Here is a 22,764-nt window from a genome sequence, read left to right as displayed (position 1 = left end):
CACACAATGTACATAATCCCAACGCATGTTTCTAAATGTGTAGGGAAACAGCTGCCTCCGTATCACTTGTCTATCGTTCCTACGACTACCAAACCCATGGTCAACGTTTCCGTGGAATTCATTCGGTGATGACTCCACCCCCAGTTGCGGGACTCACTCGCTCTGTCAGACAGACGCTGATTGCCTCGTCTCATGCACACTGCGTTCAACCACCACCAAACACTGCGAGGTCACATCAACTCACTCCTCGCTCACTCGCTCTGTCAGACAGACACTGACTGCTTCGTCTCATTCGCGCTGCGTTCAACCACCACCGAATACTGCGAGGTCACATCAACTCACTCCTCACTCACTCACTCTGTCAGACAGACGCTGACTGCTTCGTCTCATCCACGCAGCGTTCAACCACCACCGAACACTGCCAGGTCACATAAACTCACTCCTCACTCACTCGCTCTGTCAGACAGACACTGACTGCTTCGTCTCATTCGCGCTGCGTTCAACCACCACCGAATACTGCGAGGTCACATCAACTCACTCCTCACTCACTCACTCTGTCAGACAGACGCTGACTGCTTCGTCTCATCCACGCTGCGTTCAACCACCACCGAACACTGCGAGCTCACATCAACTCACTCCTCACTCACTCGCTCTGTCAGACAGACGCTGATTGCTTCGTCTCATCCACGCTGCGTTCAACCACCACCGAACACTGCGAGCTCACATCAACTCACTCCTCACTCACTCGCTCTGTCAGACAGACGCTCACTGCCTCGTCTCATCCACGCAGCGTTCAACCACCACCCAACACTGCGAAGTCACATCAACTCACTCGCTCGCTCTGTCAGACAGACGCTGACTGCCTCGTCTCATGCACACTGCGTTCAACCACCACCCAACATTGCCAGGTCACATCAACACTATGGGGACCTCATTTGCCAGTAAAAATATGATAATTGGTTTTTTACCCTTCTATCTGGCAACAAAACTGACACCTTTTTGCAAGGAGTCATGTTTGCATAGACCGCAATACCTGCAGTCATAATACAAACAAAAGAACATAACTCTGATAATGTGCACTGTCCTTGAAGTTGATTGGTCCACACCCGAGACAGCTTTCCTTCGAGCCTAGTCTCATATGGGTTGGACCAGATGACGAGTGTGCGCCTTTTGGCGTCATCTGGTCCAACCCATATGAGACTAGGCTCGAAGGAAAGCTGTCTCGGGTGTGGACCAATCAACTTCAAGGACAGTGCACATTATCAGAGTTATGTTCTTTTGTTTGTATTATGACTGCAGGTATTGCGGTCTATGCAAACATGACTCCTTGCAAAAAGGTGTCAGTTTTGTTGCCAGATAGAAGGGTAAAGAACCAATTATCAGGTCACATCAACTCACTCCTCACTCACTCGCTCTGTCAGACAGACACTGACTGCTTCGTCTCATGCACACTGCGTTCAACCACCACCGAACATTGCGAGGTCACATCAACTCACTCCTCACTCGCTCGCTCGCTCGCTCACCCAGGCAACTCACCACACCGCCGGTCACGACGCTTTTATTTTTGATTCTTCCCTGGCACTGCTGAACTTTGGAATTCCCTCCCATCGTCTTTTTTTTTCTCTCCAAAGTTTTGTTTTAATGTAACCTCGTTCATCGTTAAAAAGAAAACAACGCGATAACTTTCGATTTAAATCGTTCGTGACTGCAGGGATTCATCTTCTTGGTTCTTTCGGTAAAGTCACGTAGAAACTTTACCGAAAGAACCAAGAAGATGAACGCGATAACTCTTATATATTACTCCTTCAATTGTGTTGTTTGTTGCTGGTCACTGGGCGTTTTTGGACCTTTGGGCCCTGTGTGCTCCGCTACGGTGGTTTAGAAAGGGGCGACAATGCGCCGAGGAATCGGTTGCTCCGTGTCTCTCCGTGTCTTCCCGTATGCCCCCGTGTCTCCCAATGTCCCTAAGCCTCTCCGTGTCTCCCCATGTTTCCCCGTGTCTCTCCGTGTCTCCCCGTGTTTCCCCGTGTCTCTCCGTGTTTCCTAGTGTCTTCCAATGTCCCTAAGCTCTCAGTGTCTCCCCATGTCCCCAAGTGTCTCCCCGTGTTTCCCTGTGTCTCTCCGTGTCTCCCCGTGTTTCCTAGTGTCTCCCAATGCCCCTAACTCTCTCCGTGTCTCCCCATGTCCCCCAGTGTCTCCCCGTATCTCCCAACCTTCCTAACTCTCTCCGTGTCTCCCCGTGCCCCCCCCCCCCCCACCGATGTTCCAACCTCCACAGCTACCGCACCTCCTTGGGCCACTGTGGCTCCTCCTTCGGCCACTTTCCGGCCTCCCACACCCTCGGCGCCTACTCCCACCAAATCGGAGGCTACGGCGGCCTGGGCCACGGCTACGGCGGCCTGGGCTACGGTAGCCACGGCTACGGTAGCCACGGCTACGGTAGCCACGGCTACGGTAGCCACGGCTACGGCGGTCTGGGCTACGGTAGCCTTGGTTACGGTAGCCACGGTTACGGTAGCCACGGCTACGGTAGCCACGGCTACGGTAGCTACGGGCAACCTCTGCTGAAGAGCTACGGGTCCCGCTACCCGGGCGCGCGCTACGGATGCTACGGCGCCGGCTCTGGGGGGCTCCACTTCGCCCTGCACAACACGTACACCCACCCACGTGCGCTCGGCGGCTGCGGGTACCTGTGAGGGTCACAGGTGTGCTGCGTGAGGGGCGGGGCTGTGCTCGTGGGGGGGGGTGACACCTGTCCGCCGGGTGCCTCCCGAAGGCTGGCGGTTGAACGTGTTGTTCCTGAGATAGGTGTACCTGTGATACAGGTGAGCACACCTGTATCACAGGTGAGCACACCTGTATGACAAGTTGACAATGTGATCGGTTGTGGAGTTCTGACTGGTCACAGCATCGTGTGTAGTGTGTAAACTCCACCTCCCCCACCCCCATTGTCTCAAGGCGCGCAAGTCCGCACACGCGACATTGTACTTATGTATGCAATCCCTCGTATTATCACAATCATATATAATAATCATCATCATCATAATAAAAGCTTATTTTAACGCAACGTCTGTGCCATGTGCTCTCTTGTCACTAAACTAACGGCGAGTCGGTGGGTGGGTGGGGTGGGGTGGGGGTCTCTGAATGATACTCGTAGTTCTTTCGGTAAAGTCACGTAGGTAAAAAATGAAATTCAAATTAATAAAAATAAAAAATAAAAACAAAATTGTATTATTTTTTTTTTTCATTTTTTACCTACGTGACTTTACCGAAAGAACTAAGAGTATGAATCCTTGCAGTCACGAAAGCTTCATATCTAGAAGTCTCTGAATGTGTCTCAAATCTCTTCTTCGCAAGGCCTCCCCTCCTGTACGGCGGTGTGTCTCAACTCATTGGTGTCACCGGGAAAGCTCCACGTTTGAACGTTTCTTGTGCCACCTGTCTTTCTCTGCGTATCCAAGACGTGAATGTTCAGGGGGGGGGGGGGGGGGGAATGGGGAGGGGATCATTGGGATCGCGACTGGACTCCTCCGATAACCAGGTCACTTCGCAGAATAACACTGGTCAACACACTTTTCTGGCACAAGGTATTCCAACGGTCTTAATGTAATTTTGGGGTGCTGATTCCCGACGTTTCGGAGGCAACACGAGAGACTTGTGAAGTCTCTTGTGTTGCCTCCGAAACGTCGTGATTTTATTATTTTATTTTTATTAATTCTAATTTCATTTTTTTACCTACATGGTGACTTTACCGAAAGAACTAAGAGTATGAATCCTTGCAGTCACGAAAGCTTCAAATCTAGAACCCCTACGAATGGAATTTTCTTTGGGCAATGCCAGAACGGGACGCCTAGAGGAGGGGACTTTGCTTGGAGACTTTGCCAGGAGGGACCCCTAGAAAGGGGGCTTATTTGGGGGGCTTTGCCAGGAGGGGGCCCCTAGAGATTGGCTGTTCTACGCCGCCTTGCCGTGCCACTGCCACACTTTCGGCTGCCTGGTGATGTTTGGCGAATTCCATTAGCGAGCGATGTGCTTCGTGTTGGAGGAAACCAGAACACCCAGCGTGCGTCCACGTGGTGGACAACACTCCGAAGGGTCTGCCACAGCCGGGCCCACAATCCAACGCTCGGCCACCATGCGTCCACGCGTTCGAATGTCGGGCGTTGAATTGCCTCCACGCGATCTGGAAAGGCGTTGCGGCTTGCTGGGCGTGAACGGTGTGCGCCAAACAATTGTTCCATTCTGTGTTCCATATGTCGGTCTTTATTATGTTTTTTTGGTAAATGCCTCTTAAGTGTATATTACAATTGTACAAAACACAAGAGTATAACAATTAAACGTTGCGCGTCAGTCTGGAATTTGCCGTGATCCCTTCGTTACGAGTCTTGCGTTAAAAAAAATATGTTTTTTCTTTTTTCTTCCCCACGGGGAATCCTGGCCAAGTCTCATGGCCCCCTCCCCCCGCAGCCATCCTCCTTGAGACCGATTTAATGTTTCTTGGCTGTCGGTGTGAAACGAGTGCCCGGAGAAAGCCAACACCGTTCGAGTGGACAACATCACCCGAAGCTTTCCGCGCGGAAAACTTTTTGTCACGAAAATTGAAATGTCACTTCCTAGCCGTACGGCACAACGGCGAACGCCTTTGCTGTCGATTTGAAATGCAGTGCCCGGAGAAAAGATGCCAACACCCGTCCGAGTGGCCAAAACGCCCCGAAGCTTTCCGCGCGGAAAACGACTGTCAGAAAAACTCAAATGTGACTTCCGATCAGCGGTGTATGTCGCAGAATCCGACCATCGCATATCCCGCCCCGACCCAAATTGTCTTCCCGCACAACGCAGCGAAGTCTTTGGGTCACGTGTGCTCCCAAGAGACGCTTCGGGTTGCGGATCGCCGTCGAATCAGCCCATCACCGCCCGTCACGGCCAATTGGCAACGGGGTTCGTCACGTGGAACAGGACGTGCCAATTCGTTGCTGATGCTGCTGCTGCTGCTACTTCAGCACCAGTGGTGTTCCGGGAGAGTAAACCCACGCAACGCATTTACAATTTCGAGGTTAACGAGATTACGCTAAAGCTCGTGGTCGCTGTAAGAGCCAGGGACGGATTGGCATGTTTTGTTACAAGTGACAAAGCTCGCTCGCTCGTCGGCCGTGTCGGGTGGAGGTGGGGGGTTTACGACACACATTTTCACGAACCCGAAATAGATTAACTTTAACGTGAACAATTTCTAAAACGTTTCAAGCAGCTTCTTCTTTTAATTCAAAAGTCCTATTGTGGCGCGCGGCTTCTCCAATTTTCATCAAACTATTTGGTTCATTCGGTAAAGTCGCGTAGAAATAAAATAGATGAAATAATAGAGCACGACGTTTCGATTGCAACACAAGCAACCGTCATCAAGGAAGAACTAAATTTGAGAGAGAGACAAAACACAGACACGGAGACACACAGACAGACATACAAGCAGAGAGAGAGAGAACACAGAGACACACAGAGAGAGACACAGAGAGAGACACACAACATAGACACACAGACAGACACACAAGCAGAGAGAGACACACAGAGACACACACAGAAAGAGAGACACACAACATAGACACACAGACAGACACACAAGCAGAGAGAGACACACAGAGACACACACAGAAAGAGAGACACACAACATAGACACACAGACAGACACACAAGCAGAGAGAGACACACAGAGACACACATAGAGACACACAACATAGACACACAGACACAGAGAGAGAGACAACACACAGACACACAGAGAGAGAGACACAGAAACACAGAGAGAGAGAGAGAGAGACAACATAGACACGCAGACAGACACACAAGCAGAGAGAGAGACAACACAGAGACACAGAGAGATACACAACATAGACACACAACATAGACACACAGAGAGTGTCGATGTTGTGTCTCTCTGCTTGTGTGCCTGTCTGTGTGTCTCCGTGTCTGTGTTTTGTCTCTCACTCAAATTTACTTCTATCTGACCACCGTTGCTTGTGTCGCAATCGAAACGTCGTACTCTATTATTTTATTCATTTTCTTTCCACGTGACTTTACCGAAAGAACCAAAGAGTAATTCCTGCAGTCACGAAAGCTTCAAATCAAGTGTCACCCAACTGTCCACGTGCATCTGCTACCTACACCTCGAGTCGGAATGCGCACGTTGTTGTATGTACCGCACTCCCCGACGCGTCAACATTCGATGCCATTCGCTGCAAGATTTGCCTCCCGAGCTCGCGACGATGTTGCGATGGTAGTCAATGTGCGCAAGTGAAATGTAATCGTGGAGCGGTAGGGAAGCGGGAGTGATAATAGTTTTCAATGAAAATATATATTTTTTTCTTTCTCTCTCTCTCTCTCCTCCGTGAAAAGCTTGCAGAGTTTAATATATTACCCGTAATTAGGAAAAATACGTTATTCTATATATATATCTTTAAATACATGTTCACAGTCTATATTGGCATGGCGTGTATACACAAAAAGGCCGTTTTAAAAAAGAAAAACACGGAACGCGTGGGATTTTCAGATCTATTCTGCAAACCTTGGACTCCCCAAAATTTGTCAACAAAACATTGACAGGGCCTTCATTTTCGCCGGAGCTGTCCAGGGCTGAGCGCCGAAAAACATTTCCCTGCCTCGCACCCAACCACCCGCCCGTCCTACTGGGGGGCAGGAGCTGGGCAAAGTCTCCGGAAAATATTCCATGAAATAAATTGAAGCTCTGCCAAAAAGAACCTCCATCCAGGTTTGTGTTCACTCCGTTGGGCAACTGCAGCAGTTTGACGCGTATTGCTGTCCGTGTTAAAATGATCAGCGTGCCTGTCGGTGTAGCACGCCTTCTGAACCCGCACAAAAACATACTCTTTTGTGTCTTTCGGTAAAGTCACGTAGGTAGAAAAATAAAAATATAATTAAATAAAAATATTAAAAACATATATCACGACATTTCGATCGCAACACGAGCGTTCGTCCTCAGGCGGAAAAAAATATCTAACAATTTTAACTGCTGAACCAGGAAGAACACTGGTTCAGCAGTTCCACTTCTGGATGATTTGTTCTTGTGCGCTTGTGTTGCGATCGAAACGTCGTGATATATTATTTTGCTATATTCTTAGGTTTTTTCGGTATAGTCACGTAGGTAAATTTTTCTATAAAAGTAAAATTAAAAATTAATTTAAAAATCACGACGTTTCGGAGGCAACACAAGCTTCCGTCTTCAGGTGGAACCGTCACAGCACGATTGCTGTATCAAGTAATTTATTAATTTTAATGTTATTTATTTTTTTACCTACGTGACTTTACCGAAAAAAACTAAGAATATGAATCCTTGCAAGTCACGAAAGCTTCAAATCTAGAATGTATCATTGTTGTTTATCACGGGACCTCCCTTGCCAGCGTCAAAATATTAGAAAAGGTTTTACCCTTTCTGGCAATAAAAACAGTTGCGTAAAAATGTTAAAACACCACACAGAAACCATTCGCAAAGAAATCATGTCCGCGTTAACCACATATACTTGTGGCGAACATGCAAACAAAATAAACCATGCTCTGGTAGTACAGGATGATGCATTGTCTTTGAAACTGATTGATCCACAACAGAGACAGCTTTCGATTTAAAGCTTTCGTGACTGCAGGGATTCATCTTCTTGGTTCTTTCGGTAAAGTCACGTAGAAGGGAAGTAATAAAATAATAAAAATAAAACACAACAAAATAATTCTCACGACGTTTCGGCCACAACGCAAGCAGCCGTCCTCAGGTGAAACCAGGTCTGTCGGGGAGAGAAGTTGTCTCTCGTTGTCTCCCCGACAGACCTGTTCTTCACCTGAGGACGGCTGCTTGCGTTGTGGCCGAAACGTCGTGAGAATTATTTTGTTATGTTTTATTGTATTACTTTATTATTTCCCTTCTACGTGACTTTACCGAAAGAACCAAGAAGAAGAGACAGCTTTCTTTGGCGCCTGGCCTTACTGGACATCTGTGCGGGGCCAACACCAAAGGAGCTCCACAGGTCATCGATTCCTCCACGATTAAGACTTCTGATTCCGAGGAAGAGCCGCGACATCGTCGCGGAGATTGTGGGGGGGGGGGGGGGGGGGCGATTTCATCCGCGAGACGTTTTGTTTCGCGCGTCCGGGGAGGGAAACGCTGGGGACACGTTGTGTCGTCGTGTACAACATTGGACGTATTTCGCGCCGCGCATATGCCAACGTTGCTCATCGGATGTGCAGTGGTGGGGGGGGGGGGGGGGGACTACAACAAAGTAAAAAGAAACAACGCAAAAAGCAGTTCTAAAGAAATTAGTTTTAAATCTAGACGATGATTTGAAAGTGCATAGCTTCCAGTGGATTCCTAACATCGGAAGGAAGAGAGCGTTCCAGACGGCCGCATCATCAACAGCACCACCACCACCATCAACGTCAACTTCATTATGCAGGTCCCTCCTCAACATCACCATCATCACCACCATCACCACCATCATGTACGTACGTAGAACTTCCTTCGCACCGTACGTAGCTAAACGCGCTAATCGGAGGTGCGGGGGAAGGACACCGAACGAAACACAAATTGCAATTCTAAAGAAATGAGTTTTCAATCTCGATTATTTAAAAGTGCAAAGCTCCCAATGGATTCCTCATATCGGAAGGAAGGGACCCATAGACCCACAGAAATCCTAGTGACTCGTCAAGAGCCATAGAGACCTACAGAGACCCATATTTACGTTGGACTTCTTTCGCACCGTACGTAACCGACCGTGCTCATTGGAGGTGCGGGGGGGGGGCAACAAACGAAACACAAACATCAGTTCTAAAAAAAACATCAGCTTGTGGCGCCCTCCCATGGTCACAGCGCGCAGCGTTTGCCCTTTGTGCCGATACAACACCAGGACAGTTGAACACGTGGCAGGCTTTCGCGACCAATATTATTCATAATCAACGTTTTTGGGTTTAGATCGCGTTATTTATAAATGTGTCGTAACCCTCTACCACCCGACACGGCCAATCAGCAAAAAAGTGTCACGTTGACAAAAGACAAATAGTTCACTGCTTTAGCCCACTGGTGTGTTGAAGCGTGAAACCACAACATTTACAATCTTTGAGTAGTACGACGTTTCGCTGGTAATTGCATCCAGCATCATCGGGAAATTCACCAGAATGGTGAGGCTCTGCTCTGTCTCCCGTTCTTATATAGAGCAGCAGCAGGAGTTGCGTTAAAGTGTTCAAATCGCCAAATAGAAGAAACCTTTTGCAAGACATTAAGTTACCGCATTGACCACACACACACAGGACTTGTGGTGAAAATGCAAACATACACGGCTCTGATACTAATAACTATATGGGCATTGTCTTTGAAACTGATTGGCCTACACCAGAGGCAGCAGCCTTCTTTAGCGCCCAGTCTCACAACGAGCGTCACACCAGAGAACAACCCCAAAAGGCGAACAGGAACAAAGACATGAGAGTTTTTTTGGGGGGTTAGATCTCGTGAATGTGTCGTTAAACCCGCCACCACCCGACACAGCCAATTGGTAAATGCGTTTGTCACGTGAACAAAACGTACCAAGTAGTTGCCGGTTCAGCACGCCGATTGCGTTGGAGAGGAAACTCGACATTTACAATTGTAGTGTAACGGAAATTAGTGTGTAGTGTATAGTGTAGTGTATAGTAGTGTATATTGTAGTGTATAGTGTAGTGTATAGTGTAGTGTATAGTGTAGTGAATAGTGTAGTGTATAGTGTAGTGTATAGTAGTGTATAGTGTAGTGTATAGTGTAGTGTATAGTGTAGTTTATAGTGTAGTGTATAGTAGTGTAGTGTATAGTAGTGTAGTGTATAGTGTAGTGTACAGTGTAGTTTATAGTGTAGTGTATAGTAGTGTATAGTAGTGTAGTGTATAGTGTAGTATACTAGTGCAGCAGTCACCGGTTGTGTGCTAGTGAGTAAACCCACTGCAACATTTACAATTCGATGTTTCGCGACACATTTTATATTCACGCGAACGAACCCAAAAAACCTCTAATCATGGATCATATTTGTTGCGAAAGCCTCCTACTGCGTGTTAAACAGTACAAAGACAATGCACGCATACAGAGCGTTTATAGCTCGGGGTGAGATAGCTACATTATTATGGCATACCATTTTTTTTTGCCAGTATCAAAGGATGAAAAATAAGAATGGGTTTTGTTCCTTCCTGCCAATAAAACCGGGGTGTGAAAAAGAAGAATAATTTCTTACCCCTTTCTGGGTAAAACAGCTGTTCGATTGCCAGAAAGGGTAAAATCTATTCTTATTTTGTGATACTTTTGATTAACTGCTGGCAAAAAAAGGGTCCCGCAATAATAAAAACTCCGATGTAAAATAACAAAAACCCCACCCACCACCACCGCGTTAAACCACCCCGCGCGTGCCACACCACCACCCACGCCACCAAAGGTGACGCTTCGTTTCACCCCCGTGACTTCTTTGCAGGAGGGTCCTGCCAAGTGTTCGTGCGTCGGAGGCGGCGGCGGCGCGGGGGGCGATGATTTGCTGCTGCTGCTGCTGCTCAGTGTAGAATGCGACTTGAGTAACTTTGCCCGTGATTTGTTTCACACTTTGGCAAACTGGGTGCCCCGTGACGCCGGCACACGACGGCCAGCTCGTGCGAATGACGCCGCTGGATCTTTGAACGTCCAGCGCGCGTGTGTTTAAAAAAAAAATGTTTTCACGTGCGGACGTTTGTATGTGTGTTGAACTTCTTTCACACCGTACTTAGCCGACCGTGGCTAATCAGAGGTTGCGGGGGAAGGACACCAAACTGAACACACAAATTCTAGATTTGAAGCTTTCGTGACTGCAAGGATTCATATTATTAGGTTTTTTCGGTACAGCACGATAGCTGATACAGCTATCGTGCTATGACGGTTCCACCTGAAGACGGAAGCTTGTGTTGCCTCCGAAACGTCGTGATTTTTATTTTATTTTACTTTTATTAATTTAAATTTTTTACCTACGTGACTTTACCGAAAAAACCAAAGAATATGAACACACAAAGCCAGAATCGGTGTCTCGCGTGCTCCGAGGGCTCACAGTACACGGCCCTCATCCCTGCTCTCCATTCTGGGGGCAGTTGGAGGAAATTCCACAGTACTATGGCAGGGACCCGAGGAGTTGGTTAACGTAGCGGCCACCTTTGTCGGTGTATTCCACCGTGCATCAAGCGGGGGGGGGGAGGGGGGGGGTTCTCATCAGCCGGAACTTATTTTACTGGCCCCAGAGATGATGATGATGATTGATAATTATTTATCGTTGACAACTGAATGCCAAAGAGCCGTGAAGACCGTGATGATGGAAATGATTGAATGAACGATGATGATTTAATAATGACAGAGGATGATGACTGATATCATTTAATGGTTGATCATGTTTAAGACTGAATGATGATGATGATTTGATGACATTGATGATGATGATGATGGCATGAGTGCTTAAGTGATGATTAAGTAAACAATGGTAATGATGATGATTACAATGACAGTAATTCATAATTATGGTTTTAAATAGATCATGACAATGATGGTGTACTGGTCCTAGAACGATTATTCATGATGATTAATTTGATGATGATCGTGATGTCAGTGATGATGATAGTGATGACGATGACTGATCACGACTGAATAATGATTGAACAATTGAATAATGATTGCTGATGACGACAATAATGGAGACGTCAGCTCGTCAACACAGACCAGGGATTGAACTCAGGGTTCCCGCACGTGGGAGTCTCTACGCTGTCGAACAAAATGCACATCATCTGAACCACGTGTCTCTCATGCAGTCTCTCGATTACACCAGCACTTGGGTTGAACACGAATTGCATTATTAAGGTGCCATCGACTGAACCGTGACCAACAGTGGCATGTGTACACACACACACATACACGTGTGAGCGTGTGTGTGTATTGGGAGCGATAGTGTAGCGGTTAGCGCTATGCTGCGCTACGAACCCGGCGACCCGAGTTCGATTCCCGCTCACGGCCAACACCAGTGACGATTATCTGAACCAGTCCTGGGCCTCCCTTAGGTCGACTGAGTCTCAAATGAGTACCTGGTGCGGTGTGTAAACATCGCCACTAGGAAGACAAAGGCAGTCGGGTGTGGTGGTGGCCACCCACCCCCTCGTGTGCCGTGCCGGCCTTCATAGGTGCTCGTTAACAGCACTTGCCCCAACTGTCTGTTAAGCCTATACGGGGGATCTTTGTCTTTGTTGTTTGACACATATATATAAATACACAGTAACTTACATCGGCGTTGAGTGTTTACGCGGCTGCGGCCAACTCCGCTTGTAACTTCACCCCAGGGGCACGGGCCCCTTCACACTTAGCCGTCGATTCCATCAATTGCATCATTGGTGGGGTGGTAGAGGTGGTGGGGGGCGACGGTGGTGGAGGTGGGTCAGGTGAGTGGTCAGCCAAGGTGGTGGTGGTGGTGGTGGCGGGTGCCTCCCTTGCGGGCCCGTCTTGTCTCACTGCAGGAATCCCGGTATCATCAGATCTGTAGGGCGCACGCACAAGAGGCAGCGGCGGGCGGGCCGGCTCAGCGATTCCATCTCCCGAACCGCGTGTTCAAAATTTGCGTTTGTGGGTTTTTAAATCCTTTACATTAAGTTCGCTTGCTTGCTTAGGACCGTGCAAATCTTTCGGTCGTTTTTTAACCCACTTGACAAAAGAATATGCATATCAAGGCGCCCCTTTTCCTCCCTTCCAACCCAGCTTATATATATGCTCCAAGCACATGTGCTGTTTCATTCAGACGCTGTCGCCTCGACAGACCTGGTCTTCACCTGAGGACGGCTGCTTGCGTTGTGGCCGAAACGTCGTGAGAATTGTTTTATTATGTTTTATTTTCATTATTTTATTACTTCCCTTCTACATGACTTTACCGAAAGAACCAAGAAGATGAATCCCTGCAGTCACGAAAGCTTTAAATAGCCATGAGACATTTCAGATTAAAGTTTCTGTGCGTCTCACCGGCCGGGCGTCTGGGCTCGATGTTCTCGTAGACGGGAGCCCCCACGCTGCCCAGGAGGCTGCGACTCTTCTTGGAGCGGAGCTCCTCCAGCACGCACTGGTGCAGAAACACGTACTGGCACTGGACGGGGCGGGTGTGGGGGCGACACGCACAAAGACAAAGATTCCCCCGTGTTAGCCTTTCACGGACTGTTTCGGGGCAAGTGCTGTTTGTAGCGAGTGGCACCTATGACGGCCAGCACGGCTCACGAGGGGGTGGGGGTGGCCATCACCACGCCCGGCCGCCTTTGTCTCCCTGGTGGCGATGTTTTCACACACTCCGCCGGGTACTCGTTCGAGGCCGAGTCGACCTCGGGGACGTGCGCGTGTGTGTGTTGAACTTCTTTTGCACCATACGTAGCCAACCGTGGCTAATTGGAGGTGCGGCAGAGGTCGCAATCGGGTACCCGATACCCGTACCCTACCCGATACCCGGCTATCTGTACCCGGCCGGGTACGGGTACCCGTTTGCGACCCTGGTGCGGCCGGGTACGGGTACGGGTAGGCCGTGAGTCACTGGTGAGTCACCGTTTGTCACTCATTTCCCAACGTCTTGTCTCTTCTCACAATTCAAGTTCCTAGAATCTACCCACCCACGCCTGCAACATGGCTTCATCCCAGAGGTCGCAATTGGGTACCCGATACCCGTACCCTACCCGATACCCGGCCGGGTACGGGTAGCCGGGTAATCGGGTAGGGTACGGGTATGGGTATCCGTTTGCGACCCTGGTGCAGCCGGGTATGTTCCGTGTTTTACCGAGCGGTGAGGCCTAGCGAGGCCTGGCGAGAACTGATGAGGCCTAGTTAGGCTTAGTGATGGAATCAAAACCCGTTTGCGACCTCTGAGGTGCGGGGAAAAGGACAACAAACTAAACACAAAAAAGCGGTGCTGGAGAAACGAGTTTTCATATTTAGCTCGTGGCCGTACACACGCACGCACGCACCCACCTCTGTCTGCACCATGAGCACTCGGTGCTGCCTGATGTCGCGCACCGTCCCATAGACGTCCACCGCCCCGGCGCTGTCCATCTGCTGCAGCAGCCGGTCCAGCGCGATGAGAGTTCCCGTGCGGCCCACCCCGGCACTGCCCGGTAGAACAACGGCAAAGATCCCCACCGCACGTATGTAGCCTTAACAGACTTTACACCATTGGAACCTCATTTGCCAGTAAAAAATATGATAATTGTTTTTTTACCCTTCTATCTGGCAACAAAACTGACGTCATCTGGTCCAACACCATGTGAGACTAGGCTCTGAGGAAAGCTGTCTCGGGTGTGGACCAATCAACTTCAAGGACAGTGTATACATTATCAGAGTTGTGTTTTTTGTTCGCATTATGACTGCAGGTATTGTGGTCTATGCAAACATGACTCCTTGTAAAAAAGGTGTCAGTTTTGTTGCCAGATAGAAGGGTAAAAAACCAATTATCATCCTTAACAAACTGTTGGGGCAGGAGCTAGTAGGGAGTAGCAGCACCTATGAAGGCTGGAACGGAACGCACGAGGGGGTGGATGCCCAGGAACCTCGCCCATGTGTTTGTGTTAGGGTTAGCAGTGGTGCCAGTGACGGGTGGTGGGGATACGGTTAGTGACGGTGCCAGTGTGGAGTGGTGAAGGTCAGATATCGGCGGTGGTGGGGTGGTCCGGTACATACACATACACCACACACACCACGCACACACCACGCACACACAATATGCACAACACATCACAGACACCACACACACACCACACACACCACACACCACACACACACACACCACACACACACACACCACACACACCACGCACACCACACACACCACACACCCCACACACACTACACACCACGCACACCACACACACCACACACACACACCACGCACACCACACACACCACACACACCCCACGCACACCACACACACCACACACACCACACCACACCACACCACACACACCACACACACCACACACACACCACACACACCACACACATACACCACACACACCACACACACCACACACATACACCACACACACCACGCACACCACACATACACCACACACACCACACACATACACCACACACACCACGCACACCACACACACCACACACACATACACAACACGCACACCACGCACACCACACACACCACACACACCACACACACCACCCCACACACACCACACACACCACACACATACACCACGCACACCACGCACACCATGCACACCACAACACACACACACCACACACCACAACACACACACCACACACACCACACACACCACACACATACACCACGCACACCACACACCACACACCACACACACCACACACACCACACACACCACACACACCACAACACACACACCACACACACCACACACATACACCACGCACACCACACACACCACGCACACCACACACACACCACACACACACCACACACACCACACACACCACACACACCACAACACACACACCACACACACCACACCAACCACACACGCACACCACACACACCACACACACCACGCACAACACACACACACCACACACACACACCACACACATACACCACACACACCACGCACACCACACACCACACCACACACACACCACACACACCACACACACACACCACACACACCACACACACCACACACACCACACACGCACACCACACACCACACCACACACACACCACACACACCACACACACCACACACACACACCACACACATACACCACACACACCACGCACACCACACACCACACCACACACACAACACACACACCACACACACCACACACACACACCACACACACCACACACACCACACCACACACCTGCAGTGCACCGCGGTGGGTCCCCCGCCGGGGCTGCGGTTGGTGTAGTCGCGCACGGTGCGCACAAAGCCCACGAGGGAGTGGGCCGTCTCAGGGACTCCGTGGTCCGGCCACACCGTGTAGTGGAACTGCCGCACCACGCGCGGGCTCTCCGACGGGTCCTCCTGCGCGCGTCCGTGCGTCCGATCGCCCATTCGTCGTCAGCTCATTCGCGCACGCGTTCGCTCACGTTCAGCCATTTTTCGGCTAGGCCATCGAACAAAAGACGGATCACCGCATCGCCTCGCGCTTTCAGATTCGGCCGTCTGGAACGCTCTTCCCTTCCGATATGAGGAAGCCATTGGGAGCTGTGAAGTTTTAAATCATCTACATTAACAAACTAATTTCTTTAGAACTGATTTTTGTGTTTAGTTTCTTGTTCTTTCCCCGCGCCTCCGATTAACGTGGTTGGCTACGTACGGTGCGAAAGCAGTTCAACATACATACTTAGTGTGGTTGGCTACGTACGGTGCGAAAGCAGTTCAACATACATACTTAGTGTGGTTGGCTACGTACGGTGCGAAAGCAGTTCAACATACATACTTAGTGTGGTTGGCTACGTACGGTGCGAAAGAAGTTCAACATACATACTTAGCGTGGTTGGCTACGTACGGTGCTCTGATACGTGCATCATACCTGTCAACAGACCAATTCTAGACCCCGTGCCCTTATAAATCTCAACGTTCATCCTACAAAGTCCCATCACAAGGGAGAAACACAAACACGCACGAGAGCGCATCTCATACCGTGTAGATCTTGAATTCGCGGAGCGTCCACTCAGGCAGCACAGACTCGGAGAACATCTGCACGATGAGGTCGCCGTAGTACAGGGGGTCCTGGTCGAACGGCCAGTAGTGGTCGCACTTCACCTGCAACCGCCGAGGCGAGAGGAGAGAGTGAGGCTAGGCCCCGGCAAAAAGGCGCCAAGGTTGGGCCAACATCGGCGCGTGCTTCGGAACCGTTGGAGCGAATGTTGGCGCAACGTTCCGTGTTTTACCGAGCGGTGAGGCCTAGCGAGGCCTGGCGAGAACTGATGAGGCCTAGATAGGCTTAGTGATGCTCCATTGTATAGTATGATGAGGCCTGATGAGGCTTCATTTAATGAGAGCGATTTAATAGTGAGAATGAATTAATGAATGAGTGGTCGATTGCGAATTAATGATAGTATAAGTGAGCAAGTGAACCTAGTCTTGGGGCCTGGGGATGCTTGTGAGTCCTAGTGAGTCCTGGTGAGGCTTGGTTTGGGATGGTATGGTGAAGCTGTAGTGAGCGCCCTTTTGGTGAGGCTTGGTGAGACTTGGTGAGGGGAGGCGATGTAGAAATTACTTAAAGAGGCCTAGGTAAGGCTTGGACTGAGAGGTTCGGTGAGGCTTGGTGGCATGAAGGTGAGGTCTGGTGAACCCCTGAGGTTACCCGAAGTTTAGACACTGGCACTTTGTGACCTAATTTTCCCAGTTGGCCCAACGTTCCACGTTGAATGGATTGAGGCCTGGTGAGGGCTTTGCATATGCATGCATGCTCGTAAGTGTGTGTGCACGCTCGTGCGTGTGCGTACGTACGTGTGCACGCTCGTGCGCGTGTGCATGCTCATGCGTGCGCGCGCGTACCCGCCCTCGCTCCACGCACTGCGTCACCATGACGACATTGTGCACGTTCTGCTCCCACACCATCCTCCAGAAGTCGTCCTTCGTTCCGGGAAGGGGGCCCTGCGTCGCCACGAACTCGCGCCGGAAGCTGCAGCCCTAGTGGGAGGGACGATTCCGCGATGGCAGCGGTGTGGTTAATGACGACGACGACACAAAGATCCCCCACCCCCGTATAGCCATTAAAGGACTGTAGAGGCAAGTACTGTTAGCGAGCACCTATGAAGGCTGGCATGGTGGCACACGAGGGGGTGGGTGGCCAGCACCGCGCCCGGCCGCCTTTGTCTCCCAGTGGCGATGCTTTTACTAACCGCACCAGGGTACTCCTTTGAGGCTGAGTCGACCTAGGGGGAGGCCCTGGACCGGTTCAGATAATCATCACCGGTGTTAGTCGTGAGCGGCAATCGAACTCTGGTCGCCGGGTTCATAGGGCAGCGTGACGCTAACCGCTGCACCACCGCTCCCAGCCTGGCACACACCCCGTGGTGATGCCATCGCCGCTTAGTGCCAAATGGCAGTTGTTGTTGTTGTTGTTGTTGTGTGGGTAGTGGCTAATTCTTCACGCTACAAGCCCGGCGACTCGAGTGCGATTCCACCGCTCAAGGCCCCAGGACCGGTTGGGGCGGAGGGGGGGCGGCTCCTTACTGGGATGTAGTTGGCGTTGATGTAGTCGGAGCTGGGGTCGTCGTCGAAGCAGGACAGCTTCACCCTCGTCGCGTCGTCTGGGAGTGAATACAACGGGCACAGAGGTCACAGAGGTCACAGAGGTCAACGAGGTCACCGAGGTCACAGGTCACGGCGGTGGTAGTGGAAGCGAGAGAGATGGGGGACGTCTCTAACCCGCCCCCCTCAGTGAGGACACGCCCCCCTCAGTGTGTGAATCTGGCTTTGACAACAGCCATTGACCTCACCGCATGTCACTGGCCTGCGCTCGCCACTTACTCTTGGAAAAAACTTAATTTGGAGCTTTCTTTCCCTGTCTCCTAATTTTTTCAAGCTATCGCACCGTACCACTCACCGTGCCACTCATTGACATGCTAATTTCTCTCACCCCTCCCTCTCTCTCCGCCCCCTCTCTCTATTTAAGGCCTCGACACGGAGGCGTGGTTTCTCTGTGTGCCTATGTTTGTTCTCTCTCTATGTATCTCTGTGATATCTGTCTCTGCTTATATGTCTGTCTATATGTCTCTGGTTCTGTGTTTTATCTCTCTCTCAAATTTAGCATTCTCAGGAAGAACGTAATCAACCAGGTAGGGTGATGACCGTAATGTTATCCGACTCTCTGTTGTATTACATTACATTTCTAAGCATACTAGATTTGTGTTTCTATTTAATTTATACCTGATGATGATTGCTTGTGTTGCAATCGAAACATCGTATGCTAGTATTAAATTTCGATTTAAAGCTTTCGTGACTGCAGGGATTCATCTTCTTGTTTCTTTCGGTAAAGTCACGTAAAAGGGAAGTAATAAAATAATATTTTATTACTTCCCTTTTACGTGACTTTACCGAAAGAAACAAGAAGATGAGTATTAAATTTATTTATTTATTTTTATACGTGACTTTACTCTTGGAAAGCCAACATTGTTGACGATCAACGAGTTCAGAAAGGTCGTTTAAGTCCTTCTCGGTTGACCGTACGGATTTACTTTATTTTATCGTAGTTATTTTATGTCGGGCAGGCTCATTGCGCGATTATATTCACCAATGAGTCTCGCGTACGAGATAAGTTCACGTGGTTATACATCACCTGACGTGTACCCCCTGGGACATTGCCACGTGACCCCCAGGGGTCCGTTTACCCCCGGTTGGCAACCACTGGTGTAGTGTAGTGTATAGTGTAGTGTATAGTGGTGCAGTGTATAGTGTAGTGTATAGTAGTGTATAGTGTAGTGTATAGTAGTGCATTGTATAGTGTAATGTAGAATAGTGTATTGTATAGTGTAGGAGTGCAAAGTATAATAATCAATAGCATAGTGTATAGTGTAGTCTATAGTGTAGTCTATAGTGTAGTATATAGTGTAGTATACAGCGTAGTGTATAGTGTAGTATATAGTGTAGTATATAGTGTAGTATGTAGTGTAGTGTATAGTGTAGTCTATAGTGTAGTATATAGCAGAGGTGGGACAAAGTCATTGTTATGCAAGTCCAAGTCGAGTCTGAAGTCATCAAATTCATGACTCGAGTCTGACTCGAGTCCAAGTCACATGACTCGAGTCCACACCTCTGGTATATAGTGTAGTGTATAGTGTAGTGTATAGTTAAGTGTATAGTGTAGTATATAGTGTAGTCTATAGTGTAGTATATAGTGTAGTCTATAGTGTAGTATATAGTGTAGTGTATAGTGTAGTCTATAGTGTAGTGATAGTGTAGCATGTACGTAACAAACTCTCACGTATGATACAATTTCCCACGTTTTTAAATCACGACCACGTTACCCCCTGGGACATTACCACGTATCCCCTTAGGGGTCCGCTTCGTACCTCCCGGTCGAGAACCACTGCTCTAGGCGGCCTGGCAACATCGTGGATCCATGAGAGACGGTGCCTGGTAATCGGTCAGGTGGCCTCCCCCACCACCGCCCCCCACAACATTTGATGTGTCTCTTTACACAGTCGCCAAACGTTACCGGCTCTAATTGAATAACAACAAAATGTGAACGCGGAAACGTTCAACGGAATTGCATTTTCACCCCAAAAAGTCAACTGAAACCGCGTGCTAAGTAAGCGTTGTCGCTGTTGTTTCTCTCACGCCGTTGTCGGAAACAAATCTCATGGTCGGTTGTCACGACAGGAGGGGGGGGGGGCCCTCCAAGTCGTAGCTTCGGCCACCAGGGGGGGCCAAAGCACCGCCCCCCACCCCCCTGCCAGGCCCCCCACGCCAGAGGTCGCAAACGGGTTTTGATTACTTACCCGTACCCGGCCGCACCAGGGTCGCAAACGGCTACCCGTACCCGTACCCGGCCGGGTACGGGTAGCCGGGTATCGGGTAGGGTACGGGTATCGGGTACCCAGTTGCGACCTCTGCCCCACGCTCGTTACGCTACTCAAAGCCGCCGGTTTGTGTGCGTTGACCTTGACCCCAGCGGCGGACTGATCGCGACTTAGAGCCGTCGGAGGACGACGCGACCACTCACAGGGCAACACGTTGTTGTAGCGGTTCTTGCCGCGGTTCTCGGGGAGGAGCGCCGCATCTTGGGGCTGGTGCCGCCCCACGTCCTTGAGATCCTTGCGACGAGAGGCAACGAGAGGCAGGGGTCACAATCGAGAGTCAGAAGCTGGTCGTGTTTTTTTTTTCTTTCTATCCTGGAGAAATGCAATGAGCTAGGAAGATTGTTTTTGTTTAAAATACATTGGCGCGTGGTGTCGTGCAAGGTCTAAAAATATTTAAAACAAATTTTTTTCTATTTTACCAGCGACCTGGCTATCACAAATGATAGTTCAACCAATCATAAATGACGTCACGTGATTTTGGACGATTTTTGACCCCCCCCCTCCCCGTTCGTCACACGGCGTCACAAAAAGTCAGACCCCCCCTCAAATATGACGTCACAAAGCTCTGTTCCCCTCCTCAAAAATAAAACATGCTTCGAATCGCGTTAAACTATTGTCATTGTAGTGCGTATTTAATGTGGCGCTGCACTCTGATGTTATAGGAGAAAAAGTCTATTTTATTAAGTAGAACGTGTTGTCTTTATTTATTTAAAGTTGCGCATTTTGATGTGACGTCACATTTCGCAACCCCCCCCCCTCGTCACACATCGTCACAAATTTCTGACCCCCCCCCCTGCCCTAGGTGCGTGACGTCATTTATGGACGGCCCCTTATCATCGTCACGTGGAAATGTATAGCAGCCAAAAACTCAAAACACGTGTTTCTTAACGTGGAGGGAAACCGGAGGGGCCGGAGAAAAATCCACGCGTCAGGGTAGGGGTCGAACCCACGACCTCCTGTGTACCAGGCGAGGTAGTTAACATCTCCTAGCCACCGTGATGATGATGAGAGACACAGACTGTGTGTGGTGTGTGTTGGCTGTATTTGGGGTGTGTGGGGTGTGTGTGTAGCGTGTGTGTGGGGTACGTGTGTGTGTGTGCGTGTGTATGTGTGGGCTGTGTGTGAGGTGTGTGTGGTGTGTGTGTGTGTGGTGTGTGTGTGGTGTGTGTGGGGTGTGTGTGCGCGTGAGGTATGTGTGTGGGGTACGTGTGTGTGGTGTGTGTGTGGTGTGTGTGTGTGGCGTGTGTGTGGGGTACGTGTGTGTGTGCGTGTGTGTATGTGTGCTTGTGTGTGTGTGCGTCCCCTCCTCCGCCTTACCTCGAACTCCTGCGACAGGAGGTAATTGGAGTCGGCCTGCAGCTTGCGCAGGTGATTCTCAAAGTCGGACAGGTAGATGGGACTGTGAAGAGCCAGGAGAGAGAATGTGGAATCAGTGGCCGCATCGGTGGTGAGAGGGAGCAGGGGGCGGTGGTGTGCAGGGGGAAGGGAAGTTGAATTTTGATGGCAGTTATGTACTGAATGCTTATTTCGCACCGTACGTAGCCAACCGTGCCGTGTATGGGATTTGGTGGCCGTGTATGGGATTGTTTTGGTCCCTGTATATAATTGACGCGCACAGCGTTGATACGGGATGCTGTCAGCACGACCGACGGCTATGCAAAATTAAAGTATCTTATCTAACTTTTACCTAAAGCTTTCGTGATGGCAGGAATTCATATTGTATGGTTCTTTCGGTAAAGTCACAACAATAAAATGTTATTGTTATTATTTTTCTTCTTCTATCTACGTGACTTTACCCAAAGAACCAGAGAATACGATGTTTTTTCTGCAATATTTTGCTGTCTTTTTTTGGATTTTCTGTTTGAACCAGCGACCTCTTTAACCGGCGACCTCTGAACCGGCGACCTCTGAGCCAGCGACCTCTGAGCCAGCGACCTCTGAACCGGTGACCTCTGAGCCAGCGACCTCTTTAACTGGAGACCTCTGTATCAGCGACCTCTTTAACTGGCAACCTCTTTAACCAGCGACTTCTGAACCGGTGACCTCGGACCTAGCGACCTCTTTAACTGGAGACCTCTTTAACCGGCGACCTCTGAACCAGTGATCTCTTACCCAGCGACCTCTTTAACTGGAGACCTCTTTAACCAGCGACCTCTGAACCGGTGACCTCTGAACCAGCGACCTCTTTAACTGGAGACC

General features: G+C 49.8%; 2 protein-coding genes across 2 annotated transcripts in view; one reads left to right on the top strand and one right to left on the bottom strand.

Moving 5' to 3' along the window:
• Nucleotides 1-7,922: 7,922 nt before the first annotated feature.
• The window catches only part of LOC133360363 (receptor-type tyrosine-protein phosphatase beta-like), a 76,618-nt gene continuing 61,776 nt past the window's right edge, over nt 7,923-22,764 (bottom strand). Inside the window, 9 exon segments of the mRNA XM_061579044.1 lie at nt 7,923-12,542; nt 13,019-13,139; nt 14,006-14,141; nt 15,891-16,054; nt 16,676-16,798; nt 17,537-17,671; nt 18,218-18,294; nt 20,709-20,799; nt 21,883-21,964. Of these exon segments, the coding sequence (XP_061435028.1) occupies nt 12,514-12,542; nt 13,019-13,139; nt 14,006-14,141; nt 15,891-16,054; nt 16,676-16,798; nt 17,537-17,671; nt 18,218-18,294; nt 20,709-20,799; nt 21,883-21,964 (958 nt within the window). The 3' untranslated portion in view covers nt 7,923-12,513.
• The window catches only part of LOC133360360 (troponin I, slow skeletal muscle-like), a 277,194-nt gene continuing 272,829 nt past the window's right edge, over nt 18,400-22,764 (top strand). The window contains exon 1 of the mRNA XM_061579040.1: nt 18,400-18,404. The gene's annotated coding sequence lies outside the window, so the exon portion shown is untranslated. The remainder of the gene's footprint in view (nt 18,405-22,764) is intronic.

The sequence above is a fragment of the Lethenteron reissneri genome, chromosome 68 (assembly GCF_015708825.2).
Source record: "Lethenteron reissneri isolate LAM-NWPU_2019-01 chromosome 68, ASM1570882v1, whole genome shotgun sequence".
Taxonomy (NCBI): domain Eukaryota; kingdom Metazoa; phylum Chordata; class Hyperoartia; order Petromyzontiformes; family Petromyzontidae; genus Lethenteron; species Lethenteron reissneri.
The sequence above is the reverse complement of the archived record's forward strand: the minus strand, read 5'-3'. Positions and strand labels throughout refer to the sequence as shown.